The following is a 26021-nucleotide window of genomic DNA, read 5'->3' as shown; positions in this document are numbered from 1 at the left end:
ATTCAACATGCATCCATTATAACCATCCTATGACACCTGTTTTTATTTTTCTAAACTGATATTTGAATTATCAGTAAAATGCTTTCAGAATGGAATACAGTGCTACAACGGTTAAGTACTTAATTCATTCCAAAGGTCTGTTCTTAACCTGAAACTGTTTTTAACCTGAAGCACCACTTTAGCTAATGGGGCCTCCTGCTGCCGCTGCGCCGCCAGAGCACGATTTCTGCTCTTATCCTGAAGCAAAGTTCTTAACCTGAAGCACTATTTCTGGGTTAGTGGAGTGTGTAACCTGAAGCATATGTAACCCAAGGTACCACTGTATAACACCCTACTGCTAGAAAGTTGATGCATTGTGGTGAATACTATAATGCTATACCACAATAATGCAGTCGCCTTAGGGTGTTTTAGACATTTTGCTTTTAAAACAATGTTTTAGTCAGAATTAAAAGATCAATGACAAGAGCAAAAAATGGGGGCACAGAATGGTATGCACCACAAAGGCTCATAAAGGCTGTGTGCTGAGCTGTGATAGCTTTGCTTCCCTAATTGTCGCTGCTTGTGTTAAAACCCCACCCTTTAAAAAGGATGAGAGAGATATGTGAAAGGTTGGGAACATCAACTCCACTGCGTGGGAATCCCAGGCGGATGACGGCAGTGCCTGGAGACAGGCAGTCAGGTCATGTATCCACAGCAGTGACCAGAAGAGGAATGACCGCTGGGAGGAGAGAAGAGAAGAAATGCCCTGGTGCATCAAAAGGAGCACAACCAGACACCTTCATCTGCCCCAGCTGCAACAAAACATGTCTCTTCTGTATCGGTCTCTACAGCCACAGCAGGTGCTGTAACTCCAATGGTTGGACTTCACCCTTAAAGGGTGTCTCTTGAGACAAACAGATGCCAACAAAGTGCAAAGGAGGATTCCGTATTTTCCCATGAAAATGGTGTGCCGCTGGAACTCTCAAACTGCTGGGGAATTTGAAAGTGAGGTAAAGGTAAAGGTACCCCTCCCTGTACGGGCCAGTCGTGTCCGACTCTAGGGTTGTGCGCCCATCTCACTTAAGAGGCCGGGGGCCAGCGCTGTCCGGAGACACTTCCGGGTCACGTGGCCAGTGTGACGAAGCTGCTCTGGCGAGCCAGCGCAGCACACGGAAACGCCGTTTAACTTCCCGCTATAAAGCGGTACCTATTTATCTACTTGCACTTAAGAGTGCTTTCAAACTGCTAGGTGGGCAGGAGCTGGGACCGAAAGACGGGAGCTCACCCCGCCGCGGGGATTCGAACCGCCGACCATACGATCGGCAAGTCCTAGGCGCTGAGGTTTTACCCACAGCGCCACCCGCGTCCCTTGAAAGTGAGAAACAGTCCTAAAACAGGCCGCAAAACAACACTCAGCCATTCCTGAAAGATATCCCTGTTGTTGTTCTTCTCTGTTTTGCCCAGAGCGCTCTTTCAACAATGCCATCCGTGTGCCAGGTTTGAATGCCGAAGGCTCCCAGAGAGAGGTATTCCTGGCAGTTGTTTCCCCGCAAGGAAACTCTGTTTATATAAAAGCTGGTCACAGCTAGATGCTTGCAAGGCATGTTGATCCAGACTGATGAGGGTTAGTTGGCACTGGACTGGGAAGCTGTCACAGAAGTTTGTCTCACTCAGGCAACGCTCCTACACTGTTGCATTCCTTTCTTCTGCTACCTTCCCTCTGCTCTTGTCACTCTGCCAGCAAGTAGGAACATAAGGAGAGAGCATGGCTGTATCACGCCAAGCCCTTGCCTAGCCTGGAATCCTGTTTCCCATAGTGGTGGCATACAGAGAAGGGCCTCAGAGAAAGATCCTAGAGTCTGGGTCGGTTTATATGGGGAGAGGCGGCAGTGGCATAGTGTGGGTTGCCAGTGCCCAGGGCCACACAGAGGAGGCGTGGGAAGGAGGGAAATGGATGGGATACACATGCATGTTCAATTGCCTAATGGCGTCCAAGTCACTCAGAAGATCGCACCCAAAGAGATAAGGAGAGTCGTTCCATTGTCTGGAGATATCATTTCCTGGTTCACATGAAGCCGTTTTCAACAGAGCCCAGCAATGGAAGCGTGCAGCTGTATTTAGGCAACATTGGGGTTGGAGTTTTGCACCTCTAACAAATTTGCACCTGGGGCAACCACCCCTGTGCCCCACATGCTACGCCACTGAGAGGAGGTCCTTGAGGTATGGCGGTCCTGAGCTGTTTCTGAACGCTTCTGAATGCCAGTTACCAGAAACCACAGGAGCGGGGCGTTGCTCTTGTGCTCGCATCCTGCTTGTAGCCTTCCCATGGGCACCTGGTTGTTCACTGTGAAAATAAGATGGTGGACATGACAGGACACTGTCCTGATCCAGAAAACTCTTCTTCTGTTCTTATTTTGGGAAATCTGAAGGCAATTGCAGTGTTGAGATTTCAAACAATGGCCACAACATACCGTATTTTTCGCTCCATAAGACACACTTTTTTCCTCCTAAAAAGTAAGGGGAAATGTCTGTGCATCTTATGGAGCGAATGCATGGTCCCTGGAGCCGAATTGCCCAGGGGCAAAAAGGATATTGTGCTTTTTCTTTTTTTTAGAAAGAGGGAAGGGGGTGTTGAAATAAAGCTGCTGAGCAGCTGATCAGCAAGCAATCGGGAGGGGAGATAAGGGACTCTAGCGATAAAGGAGGCTGCCTGGGAGGGGGGAGGTAAAGACAGCATACTTGCAAGGAGAGGAGGCAGGAAGATTAAAGCAACGAGGAGAGAAATTAGAAGGAGCAGCAAAAAACTGCTCCAGCTAAGGAAAAGACACTAAGGCAAACAAGAAGGAAGGGGGTGTTGAAATAAAGCCGCTGAGCAGCTGATCGGCAAGGGATCAGGAGGGACATAAGGGACTCTAGAAATAAAGGAGGCTGCCTGGGAGGGGGAAGGTAAAAGCCCATGGATCCTCAGGATTTTTGCATTTGGTCACCCCAAATTCACCATCAGATCACATAGCATGTCTGTGGCCACAGCATGAACCACATAAATAATACATCCACTGTTTCATTCAGAATATTTTTTTTCTTGTTTTCCTCCTCTAAAAACAAGGTGCGTCTTATGGTCAGGTGAGTCTTATGGAATGAAAAATAATTTGGGTGGAAAGCACCTGCAAATCATCGTTTCTGTGGCTAAGAAGAGGAGGGAAATATTGTTCATTGTGTGCTATATTGCTCCCTGTATAATTCTGCTCTTTGTTGATAGATTGGGATAAATTCACCACATAGCAAGCTTCCATGTTCACCTTAGTCAATGGATCAGACAGAATTTCAGCGTACAACATGGAGGGGGTGGGTCCTGTTTGCTGGGGACCTCCTGTGGCAAAATGCACTTCTGTGCTGTTTGTATTTTCCCGATGGCCGGTGGTTTCTAAATTCGACTGATTGGCTGACTGATCTGCTTTGCATGCCAAAAACCAGAGCTCCAGTCTGCAGACATTGCTGGGAAATTCTGAAATTATGAAGAGCTGCTACCAGTCAGGGTTGACAAAACTGAGCTACCTGGTCTAACTCTGTGTAAGTCAGTATTCTATGTTCCTCCAGAGATGCCTGGCTTTGCCAACCACACAAGTTCTTGTGGAGCCTATTTCAGGGATCTGAAATAGATCCCTGGCTGTGGATGGAAGGCTGAGCAGAATTTAGGGTGGACATTTTGAACCTGCTGAATCATTTCCAGAGGGGATCAGCCTTGCGCAACTTGTGAGGCTTGATTCTTAGCCTCAGTTCTTCCAATCTGTAAAATGGGAGCCTCAAAAAATTTGTGGGAAGCAGGGTGAGATAAGGGTGGTGAAATATCCTATATTCTGAACCTTCTATGTGTACAGTGGCTGGCATAACCCACCTCTGATGCCTTCAGTTTGGGAGGAATATTTGGCTGACTATGGAAGAGAGCCAGTTCACAGTCCTTTGGAGAGGAATATGAGCCTTTAATTATTCTGATTCTACAAAGATGATTTATGTGCAATGCTTTCCAGGCACACCTATAACTTGGTTATTATTATTCCTGGCTGCTCTTTTGGATTTTCTTTTTAAGGCAAGGGTTTAATTGCATGTAATAGGGTGGATTGTGAACAGCCCGATAGACATCTGTCATGAGCAATTTGGGCGTGGTAGATCTTGCCTCCGGCAAGGAGGATAGATTAGGCGCTGTTTTGCACTACCAGGCTCTATGGCTACCTCTTTCATGTTTATTAATATCTATTTCTATTTATTAAAATATTTCTCTACCCCATTCCATTGCCAACAACAAGGCTGGTGTACAGGAAAACAGACGTACAATAAAATTACAACTCAGCTGCTAGGTCAATGGAAAGCTCAGTTAAAAAAAATTAAATGGCGGTACAAGTTGCAGCACAAGCAGCAAGTGCTGATTGCCACAATTCGGAGAGGAGGCGGTTCTACAGAGAGGGCAGGACTCCAACTCTAAGATTCTACGCACAATTTGTGGCCCATCAGACTAAATACAGCTCACCAGCTACATCTAGCATGCTTTTGAACATCTGAATGGAACTGCTGAGGGAGGTTTTCTGGAGATTTGGGAGGCAGTGTCATCAGTATACTGATGATATGCAACTCAATCCTTTTTCTTCAAATTCAAGGGAGGCTACAGAAGTTCTGAAAACGCCCTGGGGTCTGTGATGGGCTGGAATTGCTGTTGGCTGAGCCAATGTGAGGTTAGATGCTCATCTTGAGATGGATTGCTATCATCTCCTCACCTTCTGATGTGATTTGTGCCGTTATCATCCTCCCTTGATCATCCTTAAATACTTGTTTTGGGTCTAACTTAGATTTAATGTATAATACTACTCCTCTTTTCTTTGTTTTATCTGAGGTTATAAATTCCATTCCAATTCTTTTATTTATCAACACTTTTTTAATGTCTTTTAGCTACATGAGTTTCTTGTAGGCAAACTATATCTAAATTTTGTTTTAAGATTGCATGTTTACTTTTATTCCTTTTTGTTTTACTATTTAAAACATTTACATTCCAAATTAATATCTTGAGATCAGCCATTCTGATATTTATCTTTTAATTAGAATCTTGTTTCTCTCTTCTTGAATACCTGTAATATCTTTGGACGTTTCCTCTTCCTCACTCCTGTTGCTCCCTGTTCCCCTATCATTGGTTTAGCTTTTCCTCATTTTTATATCTCTTCCAAAACTTCTGTGCCTCGTCCACGTCTCTGCATCTCTGATTCTTATTTTTGTATGTAAAAGAAATTCCTTCTTGGACTTCTCATCTATAAGGTATTTTATTGTTTCTCAAAGGTGTCTATTAGAAAGTTATAATTTATGCATTTTTCTTAAGAAGACAGGCTGGAATTTCCTTCCTCCAGTTTGTAATCTGTTTTGGTAGTTGGTTTGTATTATTCTATCTTTAATTGATCTTGAATTAAAAATCACCAAACAGTCTCCTGGTAATTTCCTAATCTTTGCAAAACTTGATTTAACATGATAGATCCTGTCAACTGAACCATACAGCTCCTCCTCCTATATCCCTAACCATTCAGACAATGCGTTAATTAAATACTCTTTTACATTCTCCTCCTCTTCCTCTGGGACTCCTCTAAAAAGTAAAATCATCTCCCGCTGCTTCATTTCCTAAGCCGCTATTGCATCCCAGCTTGTTTCCTGAGTGGCACAGACAGGTATGAGGTTAAGATTAAAACTGGCCAGGAAAACGCAAGGGTGTTTCAAAGAGGAACTGTTTCAATCAATCAACCATTCAATCAAGAGGTCCTGAATATTCTGAACCTTAATTTGGAGCAGACTGACAATGCATAGTCAAATTGACAGATATTACTGAAAATGATTGAAGCACGTAGCTGTCTCAAGACCCCTTCCCAGCCCCAAATGTTTTCTTTTCCTTTTTTTTCTTGAAGGAAGGTCCCCCTGCCCGTTAGGTTATACTCTGTGTATGCAGGCATGTGTAAGGGATGCTACCCTTCTGAATGTGATCAGCTCTCCATTGGATGGAGGGGACAGGGGAGAGAAAATCATCATATAAAAACAATGGCATTCGGAAAGGGAAAAGTTGAAGCGAAAAGGTTGATTCCTAGAGAGAAAGGCAGACCACACAGAAAGCAATGTCTAGAATCTTCATTAAGTTCTCTACAAGTGCTCTCAATTCAAATGGAAGCCCAGCTGCTCTGCAGCTGCTCTTTATGGCACTAGAAAAGCAAGGAGCACTGCTCCTGCTTGCCTACGTTTTCTGAAGACCTCCTTCTGGGCATGCCAATTCTTGGTCTCACTGCCTTGCCATGTTGTTTTTTAGCATGGACAGGAGATGTTGGCTGGGTACAATCTTTGGATTGATCCGACCCCCGCAGCGTCTAAAAAGCTCCTCGCTGGCAGCCACCGCAGCGTTTGACACAGCCACGTCCAAGTCACCCTGAAGGTCCAGGAGAGCTGCAATGGAAGAAGGAACATGAGAACCACAGCAGAGTCCTCCTGGATCAGGCCAATGTCCTGAGTCCTGTTCTCACAATGGACAACCAGATGCGCCAACAGGAAACCCATAAGTGGGACCCCAGCACAAGAGCCCGGTTCCCTCCTCTGGTTTCCCGCAACTGGTGCTCAGAAGCATTTCTGCCTCCAACTGTGGAGGCAGAGCAGAGCCATTGTGGCTAGGAGCCATTGACAGCCTCTCCTCCAATCCTCTCTCAAAGCCATCCAAGTTGGTGGCCATCGCTCCCTCCTCTTGTAAGTTGCCCTAAGAACACGGTTATAAACCACACATAGATGTTTAAAGAGATAAATTCAAAAGAGGGACAGGGCTACATCTTGTCAGGAGCGAATGCCCCTCATGATAAGGACAGAAGGAGCTGCCTGAAACAGAGTTAGGCCCATTAGGTTGCCGAGCTCAGTATTGTTTACGTGGAAGACGTTTCCAGGACTGGCCATTTTTTGATGCGGAGATGAGGAGGATTGCCACACACAGACCCCCCCCCCTTACCATTGGCTCTGCTGACTTTGGCTGATGGGAGTTGTAGTCCAACAAGATCTGGAGGGGGCTGATGGACAGGACAGGAGAATTGCAAAACAGCGGGGTTGCAATGGCAAAGAAAAGCAGCCTGGGAAGTGAGCTGGGCTCCCTGAGTAGCGCATGCCATTTTAGAGGATGAAATGTGTTTATAATATGTTTTTGGGTGTGAGGAATTAAAATCTGCTATTATTTTTGTGACTGAACAACATTTAGCATGGTAAGTCTGTCCGATGAAGAAGCAGAAAAAACTGCTTTTGGAAAAACCCAAGAATTTTAACTTCTGAAGATGGAAGGTAATTACGTTAATACTGAAATAAAAATAACTAAGTTCCTAGCAATCGTTTATAATGATTTCTATGCAATTTTACACTCATTTCACTGACCAAGCAAAAGCAAATCATATTCATTTCACCCAAACAACATCTGAATTCCCAGGTCATGTTACAACTTTTTAGCACCCCTCGCTTTCTGAATTTGGAAGCTGAAAAATTCAGCACACCCTACTGTGACAATTCATTTCGCCTTGGCATTGCTAGGTAAATTAATGCCAGGTGTTAGAGAGAGAAAGAAACACAGTTTCTGTTCAAGTCCAAGTGTACAGAAACAAAACTTTTGTTGTTAGGTCTAATCCAACTATATTATACTTTTCCAGTGCAATTTCTTGCCCAGCACAAACTCATCAGATTTCCCGTCATGTTAGTGCCTAGAAGTTATATAATCAATCAATGCCAAACGAAGTCAGATTTGGTGGGAACCTGCAGGCTGTGTATTTCTTTCTTTCTCATAATTATGTCAAAAACATCCACCACAGTGTTAGCATAGTCCAGGTTTCCTCAACCTCGGCCCTCCAGATGTTTTGAGACTACAATTCACAGCATCCCTGGTCCTGCTAGCTAGGGATCATGGGAGTTGTAGGCCAAAAACATCTGGAGGGCCGAGGTTGAGGAAGCCTGGCATAGCCCATTGGCTTGGCAGTGCCTCATGAAACGGGCACCAAATGGGTCAACTTTTCATACTCTTTTTCTGCCCAAGGTGGCAATGCATGGTTCTCTCTCCTCCCCATTTTATGCTCATGAGGTAGTTTAGACCGAGAGACCGTGACTGGCCCCATGAGTTTCCTGACTGAGTGGGGATCTGAACCCTAGGTCTCCCAGCGCCTGGTCAGACTCTCTAGCCACTGCACCACACTGCCTCTCCTCGATCCAGCAAAGGTCAGACATGCAGGGAAGCAGCTCTCCTCACCGCAGTGGCCCATCAGATGCACAGCTAGGGCTACTCCACAATTCTCCTGCAGGATCCATTGGCCTGGCAGGTTGCAGCTTGTAATGCATACAGGTCTCTATCCAGGGCTCACAGTTGTGGCAGTGCCTGAGTAGTTTGGGGTTGGGATCTATCTATCTATCTATCTATCTATCTATCTAATGTTTTGTGTAATGTGACCTTTTAAAATAAGAAGAATTTGGCATGCAGTTTAGACCAACGGGCACTTGTCTTCGAAGGATTTATTCTAACACAATGCATTTCCATGTGTTATTAACACTAATATATTCATTTTCTGGACACTTTTAGCTTGCACAATCCTTTTTGTATACACTGTTTGGCTGGGAAATGGCACTGAAAAACTCAAGGATGTGTGAATTTCAAAGGCGGGTTATGTTTCTGTTCTCATATTGTTTCAGGAAGCCTGGATTTGATAGCTTTGGCTTTAAATGTGAACTGCTCTGAATCTCTCCCTCATCCCCTAGAAGGCATGGGCTGCCTGAGGAGGTTGGTGGGGCCCCATTTGCCCGAATGGAGGAACCTCTGCTAACTGAGAGCTGGCTGCGGCCTTAGCAAGAAACAGTCCAAAAAGCCACACCTACCTTGGCCACTTTGGAGATGTCGGTGTAGAAGATGGCAGGCCCAGGGATGAAGAAGTCTTCTCGGTACCATTTGACCACGTTGCCTTTCCTGTTCTTATGCCTCATCTCCACCTTCTTAGCTAAACGGGGTCAGGGTTGGGGATATGCATGCAAAAGAACACAGAATTAGTGCTCCCTGCACAAAACCTCCAGTTTCCCCACTGCGACCCACAAAAAGATTCTCAATTTCACCTCAAAAATTATAATTCAGAACTGGGAAAGGTTCAGAAAGGGGCAACCAAAAGGACTGGGGTGATTGTGGAGCTCTATGGTTGCAGCATTTGGGGGGGGGTTCCGTTTAGAAAACTGGCGAGGAAAAGGAGACACAATGTATGGCAAGGGGAAAGTGGAGAGAGAGAGAAAGCTTTCTCTCTCTCTCTCTCTCTCTCTCTCAACAGGAGAACTCCTGGACCTCCAATGAAACTGAAGTTTCAGGATGGTCCTTCTTCATGCAGTGCACAGTTAAACTTTGGAACTCCCTGCCACAGGAGGCGTTGATGGCCACGGAGCAAGATGGTTTTCAAAGAGGATTAGGGAAATTCATGGAAGAGAAGGCTACCCATGGCTATCAGCCAGGATGGCTATGCTCGGCCTCCACGGTCAGAGGCAGCAAAGCACAGGAGAAGAAAGAGCTCTTGAGTTCGAATTCTGCTTGCTGGTTTCCCACAGGCATCTGGTCAGCCCCTGTGGGAACAGGATGCTGGACTGGGGTGGCCCACTGGTCTGATCCAGAAGGCTTTTCTTGTGTTCTTCAGCAGTGAATCCCTCCCCTCAGACTGACCTCTCGTCTCTGGCCAACGGGGTGTTTGTGTTAGGCCAGGGCTGGCACGAATTCTGGCCCTCCTGAGCTCCCATCACCCCCAGCAGCAGCCAGCATGGGCAACACTCAGGGATGGTGGGAGTTGGAGCAGCCTCTGGAGGGCTACAGATCTCCCACCTTGCAGCTTACAAGAAACACGCCCTTTCCCTGTACCCCCCTCACCCATTTTGGCTATCATGATGTAATGGAGATGGTACAAGGCCTCCGCTGACTGCAGGCCAATCTCCTTCACGTTGTCTGCGAGGTGAAGGGACAGCAGCGCCACCAGCTGTCCAAGAAGGGGGAAATCCTGGGATATCTAGGAGATGGAGAGAGAGAGAGATGCACAGTCAGCCCTCGTCCCACAGAGCCCAACAAGAGAAAGAAAACCATCTGGCATGCTTTCAGTCGGCAAAGGTGGCAGAGGGGCACAGGGCAAGAGACCCGTGCTTAGGTGGCCCACCCAAGGCTTGCCCCAGGGCTTTTTATGCAGCCTTTTTTCTGAAGGCATGTGGTGCAAGGACCTTGACGGAGTTCAGGAGGTCTGCTCAGTGCCGAGAGAACAAACAACAGGAGTCCGTGGGGAAATGAGAGCCATACCTTCCTGGTGTTCTGGAATTGGAAGAGGAGCTCTGCCACGATGAGCTCAATGAAGTGCAGGAGGTCCTCAGGACGCGCCCCAAGAGCCATTTGCCCGTAGCAAAGCATGACGGTGATACTGGCATTCCTCTCCCCTGTATTCTGGAGGGAAAGGGTGGGGAAAGTGAGTTTGGGGCAACACACGCCTGGGTTTCATTTCTCTTGGCTCCTTTGAACAAATCACAGTGAATATTAACCATCCTTTGGGGCGTTTGAAGTAACACTTGATGGAAGGGAAAGGTTCTGATCTTCTTCCAGCTGGGTTGGAGAAGAGGAGAGTCGGGGGCACACGACCCCAAGGCCCCCTCAGGTTATGGAACTATTAGATCTGCACACAGTTCCTATGCCTTTATAATAATCCGCCTTATTTACAAATATACGGAGGGAAACACAGACAGTGATACTCATCTATGCTTTGCTTCAAGTAGACCGGTTGAAATGAACAAGCCCAACTTAGTAATGTTCATTAAATTCAATGGGTCTACTCTAAAACATAGTGGAATGTGGCCAGCAGGCACTCCCATAAGGCAGATGTACCCCATTTTTAAAGCTGATTGCAACTGAATCCTCTTCCCCTCTTTCTCTCTGCCTCTCCCAACCTGGCAACTGCCTTCTCTCTTGGGTTTTGCTCCCTCCCCTCAGTTGCAGCCTGTGCCTGCACACCTATGTTGTTGTAGTTTATTCGTTTTGTTGTGTCCGACTCTTCGTGACCCCCTGGACCAGAGCACGCCAGGCACTCCTGTCTTCCACTGCCTCCCGCAGTTTGGTCAAACTCATGCTGGTAGCTTCAAGAACACTGTCCCACCATCTCGTCCTCCGTCGTCCCCTTCTCCTTGTTCCCTCCATCTTTCCCAGCATCAGGGTCTTTTCCAGGGAGTCTTCTCTTCTCCTGAGGTGGCCAAAGTCTTGGAGCCTCAGCTTCAGGATCTGTCCTTCCAGTGAGCACTCAGGGCTGATTTCCTTCAGAATGGAGAGGTTGGATCTTCTTGCAGTCCATGGGACTCTCAAGAGTCTCCTCCAGCACCAGAATCCAAAAGCATCCATTCTTCGGCGATCAGCCTTCTTGATGGTCCAGCTCTCACTTCCATACATCACTACTGGGAAAACCAGAGCTTTAACTATACGGACCTTTGTTGGCAAGGTGATGTCTCTGCACGAACAGCCAAACGGGAGGGAAAGCACCATGTGGGCGTTTTTTGACTCCTCTCACGATCCATATCTCAGAAGCCACACCGCGAAGACTTTCGGGAAACGCAGTCCTCCGTTTCATTCAGTTCCTTTCGATGGCCGTCCTTGTAGGGGGAGGAACGGAGAGCAGGCACTACGACTCCCAGAAGGCAACGGGAGAGCCGGCTCCTCGTCCTCCTCCTCCTCCTCCCTTTCTCCCCCCCCCGCCCGTTCCGAGCCCCTCCCATTCCCGGCTCCTCGGATTCCGTACCTGGGCGAAGCCCGTTCCCCGTCAGCCAATGGGAGCCGAGAGTCGGGCTCGCGGGGGGCGTGGCTGGGCAGAGAGACGTTGGAGTTGGCGGTTGCTTCGAGGTGGCGGATGTGGAGTCAGGACCGTCTTTTTACCTCAGGAGGGGCTCGCGGGGGGGGGGGGGGCGGGGCGGGAGGAGAAGGAAAAGCGGGGGGGGGAGGGCTCATTTGACGGCGGGCCGGTGATAAACGACAGCAAAGGCTGCCGGGTTCCTGAGCATGTGCAGAGAGCCGCCTCCGTTGCCTCAGGAGAGACGCCCCGCCGAGCGCGGAGCCAGGCCCGGGGGGGACGGGGAAGCCCCCACTCCCGGGGCGGGGGGACCTGGGCCGGCCAGCCTGGCTCGCTCTCTCTCTCTCTCTCGCCCCTCGCCCCCCTCTGCGGGGCTGTGGTGAGGGGCCGGGGAGCGTCGCCGGAGGGAAGGAGAGAGCGCGAAACAGGGCTGCTGCGTGTTGTAGTACAAGTGCTGGTGCGAGACCATATAACACCGGTCTGAAATAACCACAGAGGAAAAAAAATGCAAGCATTTTAAATCTTGAATAGCATTTATTGAAATGATAAACTGTTTTTTCATTACAAAATAAACAAATTCCTTCCAGTAGCACCTTAAAGACCAACTAAGGTAGTTCGTGGTATGAGCTTTCGTGTGCATGCACACTTCTTCAGATACCTATTTGTAACTGTTTTTTTATTGTGTATCTGAAGTGTATAAACTTTTTAGTGTGTATCTGAAGAAGTGTGCATGCACACGAAAGCTCATACCAAGAACTGACTTAGTTGGTCTTTAAGGTGCTACTGGAAGGAATTTGTTTTGTTTTGACTATGGCAGACCAACACGGCTACCTATCTGTAACTGTTTTTTTATTGTAAGCATTTCCCCTGTACTACTGCATTTAGCAAGGTAGCCTTTAACATTCACATATATTGTATTGATAGTTATATGATATATTCATGGGTTGACTTTTGTACACTTTTGTCAATAGCACCTTGGGCACTGCAATCTTTTGCTCCTGGAAAAACTGCATTGTCAAGCAATTAATAAATAACATCATTAATAAGGATTAAAAAGGGGGCAAATTGGTTGGTTTTTTATTGTTTAAAAACTAGTGTTCTCTTTAGTTCTTAATTCATCTGGGGCCAAATATACAGCCTGTGGCTTTATTGTAGATTCAGAAACACTTCTTCCATGTTAATGATTGCTTTTTTAAAATGCTGGTTTTAATTTTCAGGTCCCTGACGAAGTAGGAATGAAGAGTGCTTCTCTGAAGGATTTATGTCCTGAAGACAAGAGGCACTTGGCAAACTTAATTAAGGAGCTTGCAAGGTGAGGATAAACTGTCTGATAATGCATCAGGTTTAGGATGAGACTCTTTTTCCTTCTTTTATAAATATTTTATTAATTTCTAAATATAACAAAAATAAAACGACATCAATACAAATTCAATATCAAACAAAAAAGTTGACTTTCCCCTAGTCCCTTCCTTGGTTCCAATGTTTATCAACATACCACATGTCCAGTGTAAAATAAAAACTATTATAATTATTGTTCATTCATAATGTAATTACAAGTAGTCCTAGAACCCTGCCAATGTATTAACCTGTGTACATTTCTTCTGTATATATGCAATAAAGTCCTTCCATTCTTCCTTAAATTCATTGCCCTCTCTTCTTAGTTTCATTGTCATTTTCACCATTTCAGCATATTCCATTAATTTAACAATCTTCTTTGGTTGGGAAACCTTCTTTCCAATGTTGTGCAAGCAATAATTATGTGGCTGCAGTCTCATACATAAATTCTTTTGTAATCTAGGTATATCTACACCTGTAATTCCTAGTAGGAATGCTTCTGGTTTTTTGACAAAAGTTATTTTAAACATTTTTTTCATTTCATTATAAAACATTTCCCAATAGTTTTTTTTTTTTATTTTACATTCCCCCGACATATGAATAAACGTCCCTTCCGTTGTTTTACATTTCCAACACTTATTTTCTTTAGATTTGTACATTTTTGCTAATTTGACTACAGTTAGATACTATCTATACATCACTTTCGGGATGCGGGTGGCGCTGTGGGTAAAACCTCAGTGCCTAGGACTTGCTGATCGTAAGGTTGGCGGTTCGAATCCCCGCGGCAGGGTGAGCTCCCGCCGTTCGGTCCCAGCTCCTGCCCACCTAGCAGTTCGAAAGCACCCCTAAGTGCAAGTAGATAAATAGGTACCGCTTTATAGCGGGAAGGTAAACGGCGTTTCCGTGTGCGGCACTGGTGCTGGCTCGCCAGTTGCAGCTTCGTCACGCTGGCCACATGACCCGGAAGTGTCTTCAGATGGCGCCGGCTCCCGGCCTCTTGAGTGAGATGAGTGCGCAACCCTAGAGTCGGTCACGACTGGCCCGTATGGGCATGGGTACCTTTATACATCACTTTCATATAATTTTCTTTAATCGCTACACATGCAGTAGATTGAATCCCACTCTTCCATAGTTTTTCCCATTCCTCCATCTGAATATTGTGTCCCACATATTGTGCCCATTTAATCACGACTAAGATGAGACTCTCTTTCCAATTACGGTTATGAAATGTAAGCATTCATGTTTATTAAAAGCATATGGCCACTCCTTGCTGGCACAGGTATGATCAAGTAGGGCATGGAGCGGTTGTCTGCCTCTCTGTGTTTCAAGAGACTGCTGCTGTTTAAGGAAGGCCTTCAAAGGGTTTCCTACAAAATTTGTCCCCATTGTGTCATGGATGGCCTGAAAAGTTGTGCCCTATCTTACTTTGCTGCTCCCCCCCAAGCACCTACAAGTTCTTGCTTTGGACATACTAACATGTGACATACTAACATGGGGCCTGATAAACATTTGTGTTTGGAGACTCTGTGTGAAACCTGCACCCATGTGGTCCTGAGAGCACACTCCCTCCCAAAGGAGTCACACAGCAGGAGTCACACAGAGTGCTGTCCTTAATGTGTGTATCTGAACCCTCCCAAACGACAAAGGTGAGTCCACATGAAAATAATATAAAAAATAAGAAATTTATTATAAAGGTAGTTTTATCAACAAAGTGCAGCAGCATACACACAACTCTAGGCACACGTAAAAGCAATATTCTAACTTTCTAAAATAAGCATTCTAAATAAGGGTCCAAATTAAACAGGGGAAGTTAATTAGAAAGATAGTCACAAGTTAGTTCTCTTGGCACCTGCTGGAGTGCTCCTGAAACTGAGTGCGCACACCTGTGAGTGTGCAGGTGATCTGACCTGAGGTTGCCTGACTCATCCTGGAAGTGCCATTGCTCTGTCGAGATTGTATTTTCAGTTCTACGGGATTCCCAGTTGGTTGAAGGAACCTGGCACCAGAATCTTAAAGCGGAGGCTTCAGGATTTCAAAACCTGCTCGTGGTGCCCTTCTGCTTACTAATTATCCCAATGCCATTGTTGCAACCTAGCTTCCTGAGGAGGAGTGAATTGTTATGTATCTTCCTGACCTAGCTGGCAAAAAGGTCAGGGATAGCCAGAGGAACTGTGTCTTTCCCCAATTAAACTGTCCCGGACTCTCCCGAAGGGAGAATTGCCCTGTGCTTGGATCCTGCTTGCGAGTTTCCCACAGGCATCAGGCCGGTCCCTGTGAGAGCAGGATACCGCACTAGATGGGCTGTTGGCTGGATCCGTCAGAACTCTTCTGATGTCCTTTATGTCCAGAGGGATTCCAAATGAGCAAACCAATCAGTGGGCCATTTCTTCTCTTGCACGATGACCTTCCTCAAGAATTTCCAGAGCATGAAGAAGGGCGGAGCCCAGGTGAGGTAGACCAGAAGCAGAGTCTGAAAGGGCCTCAGTGCATCCTTGGAGCAATCTGTGGCGCTGCAGTCTCTGGCCTGGGGGCTCCTCTTCTGGACCAGGCCAGGACACCTGTCAAGGAGCTGTAGGGGGCGAGCACAGGCCATTCATGGGGCAGGAAAGAACACGAGGCATGAAATGCAATTAGCTTTTATGCGCAGCAAGCAACAACACAGCACAGTTCCTCTGGCTTGATTTGCTCCAGCTGGAGACTGAAACAGACCTCAGAAACTCACTCCGGATGCTTCCCAAGCAGACGGAGACTGAGGCAAGGGGGTGGGCTCCTCCTTTGAGCCTGCCTGGCCTGTCACTCAGCAACTGCAGGTCTGTCCTCAAGAGGGATGTCAGGGGAGGAGGGCCAGCAGGACTGGGACTGCCCAGCCACTGAGCAGCAGATGCAGTCTCGAATACATAAAATTCTAGTACAGTGGTGCCCCGCAAGACGAATGCCTTGCAAGACAGAAAACCCGCTAGACAAAAGGGTTTTCCGTTTTGGAGGTGCTTCGCAAAACGAATTTCCTATAGGCTTGCTTCGCAAGACGAAAATGTCTTGCAATTTCCTGCGGGTCCCCCCCCCCTTTTCTAAGCCGCTAATAGCGCTAAGCCGCTAAGCCGTCAATGGGCTTGCTTTGCAAGACGAAAAAACCGCTAGACGAAGAGACTCGCGGAATGGATTAATTTCGTCTTGCGAGGCACCACTGTACATAATACATTTTCCTTTCTTTTTCCTATGCTCCATCTCATGTTCCATGGTGTTCCTTTATTCTATCATATTGCTGCACCCTAACTTCACTCTTTTGTATCATAGCAAAAATACAATCATCTCTAATTATTTCCATTGCTCATAGTTCAAATCCTGCTCGTGAATTTGTGATATTATAATATTTCTTCAAATAGTCCCAAAAAGACTTCCATTAAACATAAAACAGTCATGGTTAAGTTCTCTTATTTTAGCTGCCAGCTTTGTTGATCTATTCTTTGCTTATCCATTCTTTTCTGCTGGGAACTTCTTCATTGTTCCATTTCTGTGCATAGAGAATACTAGCTGCTGTAGTTACATACACAAATAACCACCTTTTTTTGAACTTCTAGCCCTATAACTCCAAAAGCTTGTTTTGTTTTTTTCATTTGAGGGGTATAATCACTTTGAACAGATAAAAGTCATATATCGTTCCCCAAAATTCCTTGTTTTCATTCAGATCCACTACACTTTCTCATCCTGGTTTTCTTTATCTTCTTCCAGCTGCCCATGATTGTCAAGGAGATTTACAGACATCTCCACAGGATCCTAGATGAAAAAAGACACTTATGGCAGTGGCCACCTCACATCAAGACTGCAGTGTTCAACCTCGTCTCAAAATGGAAGAACTCAGTGGTAGACATCCTTCTGGAATGCTCTCTGGAATGTGAAGAGTAAGGGACTCTAAGAGATGAATCATTAATCCCGCAAATTTCTCCTGATAAACACGTTTTTGCGAGCAAATCCCACTAATGTAGCACATTTATGCATTTTTTTAAATGCACACTTTCCCCCATATATGCATTTATGCAAACACAGGTTGTATGAGTACATCGCAAAAATCATACCTGTGCGAATTTTGAAAGACAGCAGTGTTTTGTTTCAAATATTCTTTCTGAAAGTGTAGATTTGATAGGTTTGTCTTTCTTTTTTTTTTTTTTTTATAATAATTTTTATTAAGTTTTCACAACATAAACATAACAACATAAACATAACGAAAAAAAATAACAATACAACATAAAAAAAGAAAAAACACAAATCATACAAACTTGAAGACTTCCCCATACCTCTCCTGTTCTGCACCCTTATTTCACAATTCTCTCTAGCAACCCTTCAGTCAATTTTTACATATCACCTCCTTAAAACTTCTTCCCTATGGTTTATAGTTTACAGCTGTAAATCTTTATTTCTTACCCCTCGACATCTTTTCAGTCCTTAATTTGACAACAATTCTCAAGATACACTTTAAATTTCTTCCAGTCCTCCTCCACCGCCTCCTTCCTCTGGTCGCGGATTCTGCCGGTCATCTCTGCCAGTCCCATATATTCAATCACCTTCGTTTGCCATTCTTCCAGAGTGGGTAGTTCTTGCAACTTCCAATACTTTGCTAGTAGTATTCTTGCTGCTGTAGTGGCGTACATAAAAAAAGTCCTATCCTTCTTTGATACCAATTGGCCCACCATACCCAAGAGAAAGGCCTCTGGTTTCTTAGGAAATGTCCACTTAAGGACTTTCTTAATTTCATTATAGATCATTTCCCAGTAGGCCTTAATCTTTGGGCAGGTCCACCAAAGGTGATAAAAGGTTCCTTCAGACTCTTTACATTTCCAACATTTATTGTCAGGCAGATGATAGATCTTAGCCAGCTTGACTGGGGTCATGTACCACCTATAGATCATTTTCATTATGTTTTCTTTCAAGGCAGAACATGCCGTAAATTTCATGCCGGTGGTCCATAACTGTTCCCAGTCAGCAAACATAATATCATGACCTACATCTTGCGCCCACTTAATCATTGCTGATTTTACCGTTTCATCCTGTACATTCCATTTCAGCAGTAGATTATACATTCTAGAAAGATTCTTAGTATTGGAATCTAATAGCTCTGTTTCTAACTTAGACCTCTCACTCTGAAAGCCTATCTTCCTATCTTGCTTAAATACTTCATTTATCTGATGATAATGCAACCAGTCTCGGACTTTTGACTGTCTTTCTTTTTTTTAAATAATTTTTATTAAGTTTCCATTTACCGAATTACCAAATTACAAATATCATACCAATTAGTCCAAATTATATCAGTCCACATCATAAAGTCAAAATATTTTACGGATTATAAATTTTTGTGGGGGATACCCATGCTTCTCGATTGGCCGGAGTCCATACATCTATATTTCTGCTGCTTTTCTTATGTTTTCCAGTCCCATCTTTTCAACTCTTTGTCGTTACTCATTTTCCTTTTCTGTCACCTCCGAGTTCTCTCCACAAGTGGGTTGAAAGAAACAGTTTATATCTCTGTGTGGGCTTTTGTAATGCTCTCTCGTAAATCTCTCACAGAAATCCAATAATCAGGACATTCGTTCGAGCAGACACGCCTTCTTGTCACTCCAATGAAATACAGTCTAAATGTCCGCTCATTAACTTTCCAGACCTATTGCATCATAAATTAGTCCTCCAGGAGGGTAGCTTTTAAGTTTTACGATCCCAAGCTGATAACTGGTCCACAGCTTTTCCTCCCTAGACCCTATATCCTGCAGCGAAGGTCTGCCTGTCCATATCGAGTCCGATTTCTTACTGTGTCACAGAGAGAGACTCTTTTCTTTTCCAAATCTTTCACAGAATAAAACCTTCAATTCATATTTTTTCCCTACACAGTTCATTTTTAAACCCTCTTGCAAATTAGTCGTTGAGAAGGTTCTTTAAGGGGGAGGGTTGTTAAATTAATCACATGAAAAAATAGAAAGTCTTCTCCCCCCTTTCCATTCCTCGTACCAAAATGTCTGCCATTCTCTGATGTTATCTCTGTTCCTTCCGTCCCGTTCTCAGTGGTAAAATTATTAGCAGGTCAAAACAGACAGTTCTTTAAGGGGGAGGGTTGTTAAATTAATACATAAGAAAGTAAAAAGTCTTCCCCCCTCCTTTCCATTCCTTTCTGTTCCACCTACCAACATGTCTGCGATTCTCTGATGTTACCTCTATTCCTTCCGTCCCAATCTTCTTCATCTCAGTGGTAAAATAATTAGCAGTTAAAAACACTCCTGACCTCTCTTGAAGCATGTGCATTTACTTTCTCCAATTGTTTCTTCTTTTTAAGCAACACAAACAGATTCGCTCCTGAAAGTAGCTTCCGGGAGTTCCGAGCCTGTTCGAGGGCTTTCCACCCTGTGCCTCACCCCCTCCTTCAGTCGAACTCAGGGATGATTTATGGCATCCGCGGGTGAGTACAGCGTCTTCCCCTTCCCAGGGAGACTGATTTTACTCCCCATAATCAGCCTCTAATTACCTCGTACAAGCTGGATAGATGGTATTGTCGGCCAGCTTCCAAGGCACCCTAGTGGCCCCCCTTGATAGGTTTGTCTTTCAGTGCTTACGCAATCAGATTTATCGTCCATCCCTCATGATCACTTTGCAATAAAGAAAATGACATGATTGACACACATCATTTTCCTTAGGTTTCATATCGCCACATATCTCAAATATTGATGGCACTGAAGGAATTCGGCCACGCAGTCATAGCTAGGAAGAATGAGATGCTTGAGGTAAGGGTGCCAAATGAAAAAGGAGCATTGCAAGAGTGTAGGTCAGCCATCCCCAAGCTGGTGCCCCTTCCCCATCCATGTGTTTTGAACTGGAACTCCCATCAGCCCCAGACAGCATGGCCAATGGTTAGACACGATGGGAGTTGTAGCACAACAATATCTGAAGGGCACCAGGTTGAGAAGATCCTGGCAGATTGGGTCCTTCGCTGCTGTTTACATTTACACCAAAGCATATGAAACAGCCTCTGGGTTCCTATTATCTACAAAAACAGAGCTGCGTTGGGCCTGTTGTTGATCACCTGTTTTTAAATAAATGCCTTGGACAAAGGAAATTGAGGGGATGCTCAACAAATTTGCAGATGACACCAAACTGGGAAGGGTAGTCAATGCCGCAAAAGACAGAATCGAGATTCAAGATGACCTCAACAGATTGGAGAACAAGGCTCAAACTTACAAAACGAAGTACAGTAGGGATAAATGTCAGGTTCTACGTTTAGGCAGGAAGAACCAGATGCACAAATATAGGACGGGAGACACGTGACTTGCCAGTAGTATGAGTTTCCTGGAGGGGAAAAATGAATCTTGTAAGTCTGCAGAACAACTCCACCACTTACTGACTACTAACATTTTCCCAACTGCTAAAAGGTCCCAATTGAATGGTGACTTCTTCCTACTACACTTAAGGTTTCCAAACACACTTTTCTCAATCTTTCCGTCCAGAATATGGTCGAGAGGAATGCCTGTATCATCCTTTCCTATGGGAAAATGGCATTTGGGGCAAAGCAAGATGACATGTGGTCCTTGTGACAGAGGTCCTCTTCCAGTTCCGTAGCGTCAGGAAGGTATGGCTCTCATTTCCCCATGGACTCCTGTTGTTTGTTCTCTCGATTATACTGTATTGGCCCAGAAATATGCCGCATCCGCAGATAAGCCGCACCTTTAAAATTGGGGGGGGGGGGAGAGGGAAAAAAGACATATATAAGCCGCTCCCTTAAATTTGTGGAGAAAAATTAAAAAGTCAATTAGATTCAGGGAATAAAATACCGGTAGTCTTTTTCTTTTTTATCATATACCAAGCAACCGCTGTTGCTGGACCCCCGAGCGCGCTTGGTGTGGTGGTGACAGAGATGGTGTCTCCAGTTCTCTGACATGCTGTGTACTTCCCCCACAACAGGAAGTTATAAAAGAGAAGCCACTGGGGTCTTTCTCTGTTTCCGTCCTCCGCCAAGCCATGGACACAATCAGCCACATGACGTAAGTACGGGGAGGTACTTATAGTCTCCCTACAGCTTGTCACTGCCCCACCTATTTCTGGCACCTCCCGTGCTGCTGGGTGCGTGTTGTACCAGGACTTACCCATAATTATGCTCCACAGCTGCTGAATTAGCACTTTTCCTGTGAGTTTTGGATCATTTCCTCTCCCCTTCTTTCTCTTTCCTCTTCAGTGCCTTGCAACCACCCATAGACTCGCAGCTCGGGTCAGAGCTAGTGAAGAGAAGCATACGGAAGATATTCTCACTGCCATCCCTGAAGCTGACGCTCAAAGCTGGGACCACCATGCGAGCACCAGAGAGCCAGGTGACTGGACCTTCTGTTTCTAGGGATCTGAATGGAGGAAAATGGGACTGCCAGATTAAAGGATTTGAGGGCAAAGAGTCTGAGCCATGAAATAATGCTTCCAGAGACACTTGACCAGGCTTCCTCAACCTCAGCCCTCCAGATGTTTTTGGCCTACAACTCCCATGATCCCTAGCTAGCAGGACCAGTGGTCAGGGATGATGGGAATTGTAGTCTCAAAACATCTGGAGGGCCAAGTTTGAGGAAGTCTGCAACTTCATCCATCACAACAGGAAGTTATTGAAGAGGAGCCACTGGGGTCTTTCTCCAGCGAAATCCTTCACCAAGCCTTGGAGACCATCATATGCATGACCTAAGTACAGGGAGGTACATCTCAGTCCCCCTACAGCTTGTCACTGCCCCATCTATTCCTGGGTGCTGCTTCCCTTGCTCGTTCCTCAAACAGAAGCTGGCTGCTATGACTGCACAACCTCACTGTTTATCTCCACACACGGCAGTTGACTGCAAGGGATTCCTGCAAGGAAGCATAGATTGGATGCTGCTTGTATGTGTGTTTTTGTTTGTGGTTGTTGTTTTTTATTTTTGTTACTTTTGTTAAAAATTTATTAAAAATTTAATACAAATATATTTAAATTTAGAACCTTTTTTTGACACAAACACATATATACACAATACAGACATGAATATAAACATGGGTATTCCTTAGATCCCAGCCCCTGCCTAGGTATTTGTGTCTCTGCTTTGTGCAAGGGTTAAAAACAACCATCCATTTTTCTGGTGACGTGACAGCAACTCAACCCTCTTATAACTAGTATAGGGTGATCCCACAGCACAGGGCCCCAGCCCCATAGCTGTACTCTTGCCAGGACAAGAAGAGCTCAACAAGGATGCAGCAGCAGCAGTTCTCCTTCATCCTGCTGCTTCCATTTTGTACACAAAGGGGAGAAGGGTATTTCTTCAGCTAGCCTTACAAATACTGTGGTACCTTGGGTTAAGAACTTACTGGTAATTCATTTTGGAAGTCCATTCTTAATGTGAAACTGTTCTTAACCTGAGGTACCACTTTAGCTAATGGGGCCTGCCACCGCCACTGCCGCACGATTTCTTTATATTTTTTTATAATTTTTTTTAATTTGCATTTTATAAATTTCCATCCAATTATTCATTTAATCCCGCATACAACAAATTGTGACTGTTTTTGACTTCCTTCAGCGTCTCTGACAATCATCCATATTTATACCTTTAATACACATTCCTTTCTTTCGTATTGCCATTATTCCTCCTTACTCCCATTATTTCTAATAAACAATACTTATTTTTATTTACAGTGCCTCTTTAAATCCCAATAGCGTTGTGTTTACACCACATATATTTTTCAGATAATCCACAAATTTTCCCCAGTCCTCGATGAACTTTTGGTCTTTAGTATATCTGATTTTCCCAGTTAATTTATCCAATTCTGCATAGTCACTGCTGCGCGATTTCTATTCTCATCCTGAAGCAAAGTTCTTAACCCGAGGTACTATTTCTGGATTAGCAGAGTCTGTAACCTGAAGCATCTGTAACCCGGGGTACCACTGTAAGTCAAAAAGTTACTAGCCTGCAATATTTGTTTTGCCCCCTTCTCCGAAGTCAGCATGGAAACACAAGAAAAAGTGCCTTCTTCCATGATGGATGGTGGAGAAGAGACACTCTGATAGCCCACTGTGTTTTTTTGTGCTGACTGTGGATGAGAGAAGACTACTCTTCCTTTATAGCTAGCCAAGAAATCAAGTGAGCTGGCTGCTCAGTCACCTGCATGAAAATCCTGGTTGCCTGTGGCTACTAGGCAAGTCATCAAATACAAGGCAGTCTTCAGTGATTTTAGAACTGATCCCTTTCATCTTTTGAGTCTTTGAACCCATGGATATCTCCATCTCCTTAGGTGCCACTTTACATTGGCCAAAGGCTAACAACACAATGCTTTTTTCCCCTCCGAAGAGCTTGCCATTTCTTGCCAACAGAGGCCTGTGGCACAGATCACAAAGAATGAACAAAGGGGGTGTATCTCTTCTATGTGATGCCTCTTCAAGAGCATGACTGGGAGTTGTGGCTAGACATTACCAAGAAAACATGCCCTTCTGGGTCCAGCTACTCCTTTCAAAGAAGTATTCAAAAACTAATAAAATGATTAGCTCTGCACTGTATGTTGTGTAAGTGATGTAAGTGTAAGTGATGCATTACTCCAATATAGGAGCTGCACACAGACCAGAAGGGTGGCTGAGCCAAGCCAGAAATGACTGACAGCTCTTTAAGCCATGGAGAGAACTTTGCTAAAGGACATACAGAGCAGAATGAGAGACATGGCATTGCCATGAGTGAGAGGAGGGGAGGAGGGCGTAAGGCTGAGGGTACCAACTGCTTGTTTATACAATCTCAACCATGCCAGTAGGTCATTCTGCTTTGACCAAAACTAGGTTAGCACAGTCTTCTTCTCTATGTTCTGGCGTTTGCTGGTACTTTGTGCAGAGAACAGCACAGTAAACAGCATAGCTTCCTCTTCACCTTGACATTTGAGGTGGAATCTGGCAGCTGAAGCAGCATCCCAAAACAAGAAGGATTTACCAAGCCACCAAGATCCACAGGATTCAGGCAGAAATGCCCCTTCTTTCGCTTCTGAGGTTATGCAATAAACTCTCAGAAAGAATCACGCACAAGGATGGAGAAGATACAGGCAAAAAACAATTCACCGCAGTTCCTGCACTTACTCTCCAGGAAGGTCTGCCTGGTGACAACATTAACAACCTTGCAGCACCAGGCTAATGGGAAGGGGATTCCGTGGATGCCACAAGAACCACAACTGGTGACACCAGATGTACCTCCTTCTCCTAGGAACTGAATGAAATGCAATTGTAATGCTTACTGCTGTTACAGCCAATCTGCCCCCTCCCACTCCCTTCCAGCCCCAAATAGGGGGAGCAGAAGGACATGCCTCTTTTTGACAAATCTATCAAGAGTTCTGATTTCATTTGCCCTTTTCTGTACTGACCTGCTGCCCAGGTGCTTGGCCTGCGCTTTTCCAGGCATCCATTGGGGCAGGAGCAGCAGCTGCAGGCACCTTTGCCTTCACTTCCGCTTTCTGACCTTTCAGCAGGTGTCTTGCTCTGAAATTGCTCTGTGGAAATACCTAGAGATTGAACAGACAAGATCAGGAAAACTTTGAGTTGTTCTTACAAAGCACCTCCCACACTGAAGCTTCCCACAAAAAGAGGATATGAAAACAGCACCCCCCCCCCAAAAAAGGCTTAGGCAGCAGCCCAGCCCAAGAAAAATACAAGAACAAAAACAAACCAGCCCACACTTGAAAAGGCCCAATTATAACCCTGCCCAACACTAAGCACCCTGCACCTTGGACTTCTTTCTGGCTTTGAAGGGCCCAGCCAGCACCCAAGAAGTGGGTGGGTGGCAGCAATTAGCACGATTAGTCTCTGGTGCTGACAAAAAGTATTTATCATGGGAGCAGAGCGCACATTGGACTTGCTGTCAGCTGTGTTATCTTGTTAAAATTATCCATGAAAATATTTTTTTTTTCAGTAAAAACAGGCAGAATATAAAAGCAGGTCAAAGCAGGCCAACAAAACTCTGTCTCACCTTCTCTGATACCTCTAAGTAAGGAAGGGCCAATTGGGAGTTGGCTAGGCAGGCAAATGAAACTCAGAGCCCAGCTCTAGTTCATCAGGAAGTCAGTGCATACAATGAAATTATTCAGAGTTTGATCTACTCCCAGGGTAGGGCCAGAAGGAACATTATGCCACCACCTTTGGGAAGCTGAGCAGGTCTAAGTCTGGTTAGTGCTGGGTGGGAGACTGCCTAAGAACCACAGGTGCATGTATGCTACCTTGGGCTCCATGATGGAAGAGAAGGTTAAGTGCAAGTAAATAAACATGTAAAAATGAGCAGCTAGAGATCAAATGTTGCTAAGTTACAGCTTTAAGCCATTTCTCTAGCTCTAGGAGGAGCACCTAAAGGCTGGCTGCCAACCTGTGAAAATGAGATGGTGGTGCCTAAAAGCACGCCGTGATTTTTCAAGCCCCTCTAAAGGACCTGAAAAGGTTGTATCCCTAAGTTATCATTTGAACTCTTTCACTTCTAGCCCTCTCCCCAAAGTTACAAACAGACCCCTGTAAGACCTATTGCAGTCGTTAAGAGTCGTCAACAGGCTCATCACAGCTATCTGCCAATCACCCATTCCCACCACCCTTCTGAGTAATACCCCTCCCCACCTTCTCACTATATAGAAGGGTCTGGAAACTTCTGTTTCAGTGTATCTGAAGAAGTGTGCATGCACACGAAAGCTCATACCAAGAACTAACTCAGTTGGTCTTTAAGGTGCTACTGGAAGGAATTTGTTTTGTTTTGACTATGGCAGACCAACACGGCTACCTATCTGTAACTAGACCCCTGCTGTAAACAAAAATTGTCCTTTTCCCTTATGGGGTATCCAAGAGCCCATATAGAGTCCTTA

The 26021-nt window shown here is 45.1% G+C and overlaps 1 protein-coding gene and 2 long non-coding RNA genes across 6 annotated transcripts; 2 read left to right on the top strand and 1 right to left on the bottom strand.

Moving 5' to 3' along the window:
• Nucleotides 1-947: 947 nt before the first annotated feature.
• On the top strand, nucleotides 948-7634 carry LOC309352435. The gene is made up of 3 exons (XR_014161316.1): nucleotides 948-989; nucleotides 1360-2199; nucleotides 4632-7634. It is a non-coding gene; the product is annotated as an uncharacterized lncRNA (long non-coding RNA).
• A 5398-nt stretch (nucleotides 7635-13032) lies between these two features.
• LOC309352852 (maestro heat-like repeat-containing protein family member 7) lies at nucleotides 13033-22150 on the top strand. 4 transcript variants are annotated; one of them, XM_081881732.1, is made up of 4 exons: nucleotides 13107-13155; nucleotides 19853-19939; nucleotides 21114-21193; nucleotides 21385-22150. In XM_081881732.1, the coding sequence occupies exons 2-4, from the start codon at nucleotides 19883-19885 to the stop codon at nucleotides 21605-21607; spliced, it is 360 nt and encodes a 119-aa protein (XP_081737858.1). In that variant the 5' UTR covers nucleotides 13107-13155; nucleotides 19853-19882; the 3' UTR covers nucleotides 21608-22150. The 4 variants fall into 4 exon arrangements, 1 of the variants encoding a protein (XP_081737858.1); XR_014161422.1 differs by lacking the exons at nucleotides 13107-13155; nucleotides 19853-19939 and adding exons at nucleotides 19194-19617; nucleotides 20660-20781 and having other exon boundaries at nucleotides 21114-22150; XR_014161421.1 differs by lacking the exon at nucleotides 19853-19939 and having other exon boundaries at nucleotides 13033-13155; nucleotides 21114-22150.
• LOC309352872 lies at nucleotides 19826-21415 on the bottom strand. The gene is made up of 2 exons (XR_014161428.1): nucleotides 21296-21415; nucleotides 19826-20876 (listed from the first exon to the last, which is right to left on the bottom strand). It is a non-coding gene; the product is annotated as an uncharacterized lncRNA (long non-coding RNA).
• Nucleotides 22151-26021: the final 3871 nt, after the last annotated feature.

This window comes from Podarcis erhardii, assembly GCF_964252035.2.
Source record: "Podarcis erhardii genome assembly, chromosome: 11".
NCBI lineage: Eukaryota > Metazoa > Chordata > Lepidosauria > Squamata > Lacertidae > Podarcis > Podarcis erhardii.
The sequence above is the reverse complement of the archived record's forward strand: the minus strand, read 5'-3'. Positions and strand labels throughout refer to the sequence as shown.

Bases quoted from the DNA above. Each gene is read 5' to 3' on its own strand.
- LOC309352852 (XM_081881732.1), top strand. From the start codon at position 19,883: ATGGCACTGAAGGAATTCGGCCACGCAGTCATAGCTAGGAAGAATGAG. The intron at 19,940-21,113 runs GTAAGGGTGCCA...CCCCCACAACAG, and splicing joins GGAAGAATGAGATGCTTGAG to GAAGTTATAAAAGAGAAGCC. The intron at 21,194-21,384 runs GTAAGTACGGGG...TTTCCTCTTCAG, and splicing joins GACACAATCAGCCACATGAC to TGCCTTGCAACCACCCATAG.